Below are 591 nucleotides of genomic sequence, written 5' to 3'. Positions count from 1 at the left end.
TATCCGTCCACCCTCCCCTATTCCTGTCTCTAAAATTTAAACCAGAAGAGCACGTCACCACGAGCGGGCCCCAGGCGTCCAGTAATTTCCCGTTGCTCAAGTCGGCTGTGAATCCAGTGGCTGCGCCTTCGTCCTCGCTGCCGGCCACGCCCACCACCACGCCGTCTGTGGAGGGAAAAGAGCGTATTTGGGTATTTTATCTGTGATAGGAAAATTACATTTTGGACGATTATGTCGGACGTATAAGAATTAATAGAGGAAATAGTTTAAGGCACATAGAGATTTTATGAAAAATAATTCAATTTTCCAACGCCAAGGCGAGCATCGTGTTTCACGTACTGACGGTGGCGATGTCGAACACACGGCCCTGGTTGGGTTCCTGCAGCGTCATGAAGGCCTCGCCAAAGTCGTCCACGTGCCGGAGTCCCGCCCTTAGGCACAGAACGCGGCGGTTCTCGCGGTCGGCCACGCAGAGGGCGTCGCGGCTGTCGTCCAGCGCCAGGCCGTGAGGCACGTAGAGGGCGCGGGAACTGCCGTCGCTCCCTGGCAGGGCGGGAAAGGAACGTTAGGGGGAGGAACAGGAGAAAGGTG

The 591-nt window shown here is 56.0% G+C and overlaps 1 protein-coding gene across 1 annotated transcript in view; it reads right to left on the bottom strand.

Moving 5' to 3' along the window:
- The window catches only part of LOC119591754 (peptidyl-alpha-hydroxyglycine alpha-amidating lyase 2-like), a 13,265-nt gene that overhangs the window by 1,439 nt on the left and 11,235 nt on the right, over positions 1-591 (bottom strand). Inside the window, 2 exon segments of the mRNA XM_037940501.1 lie at positions 59-165; positions 340-543. Of these exon segments, the coding sequence (XP_037796429.1) occupies positions 59-165; positions 340-543 (311 nt within the window).

The sequence above is a fragment of the Penaeus monodon genome, chromosome 29 (genome assembly GCF_015228065.2).
Source record: "Penaeus monodon isolate SGIC_2016 chromosome 29, NSTDA_Pmon_1, whole genome shotgun sequence".
In the NCBI taxonomy this organism is placed as follows: Eukaryota; Metazoa; Arthropoda; class Malacostraca; order Decapoda; family Penaeidae; genus Penaeus; species Penaeus monodon.
This window is presented reverse-complemented; position numbering and strand designations above follow the sequence as displayed.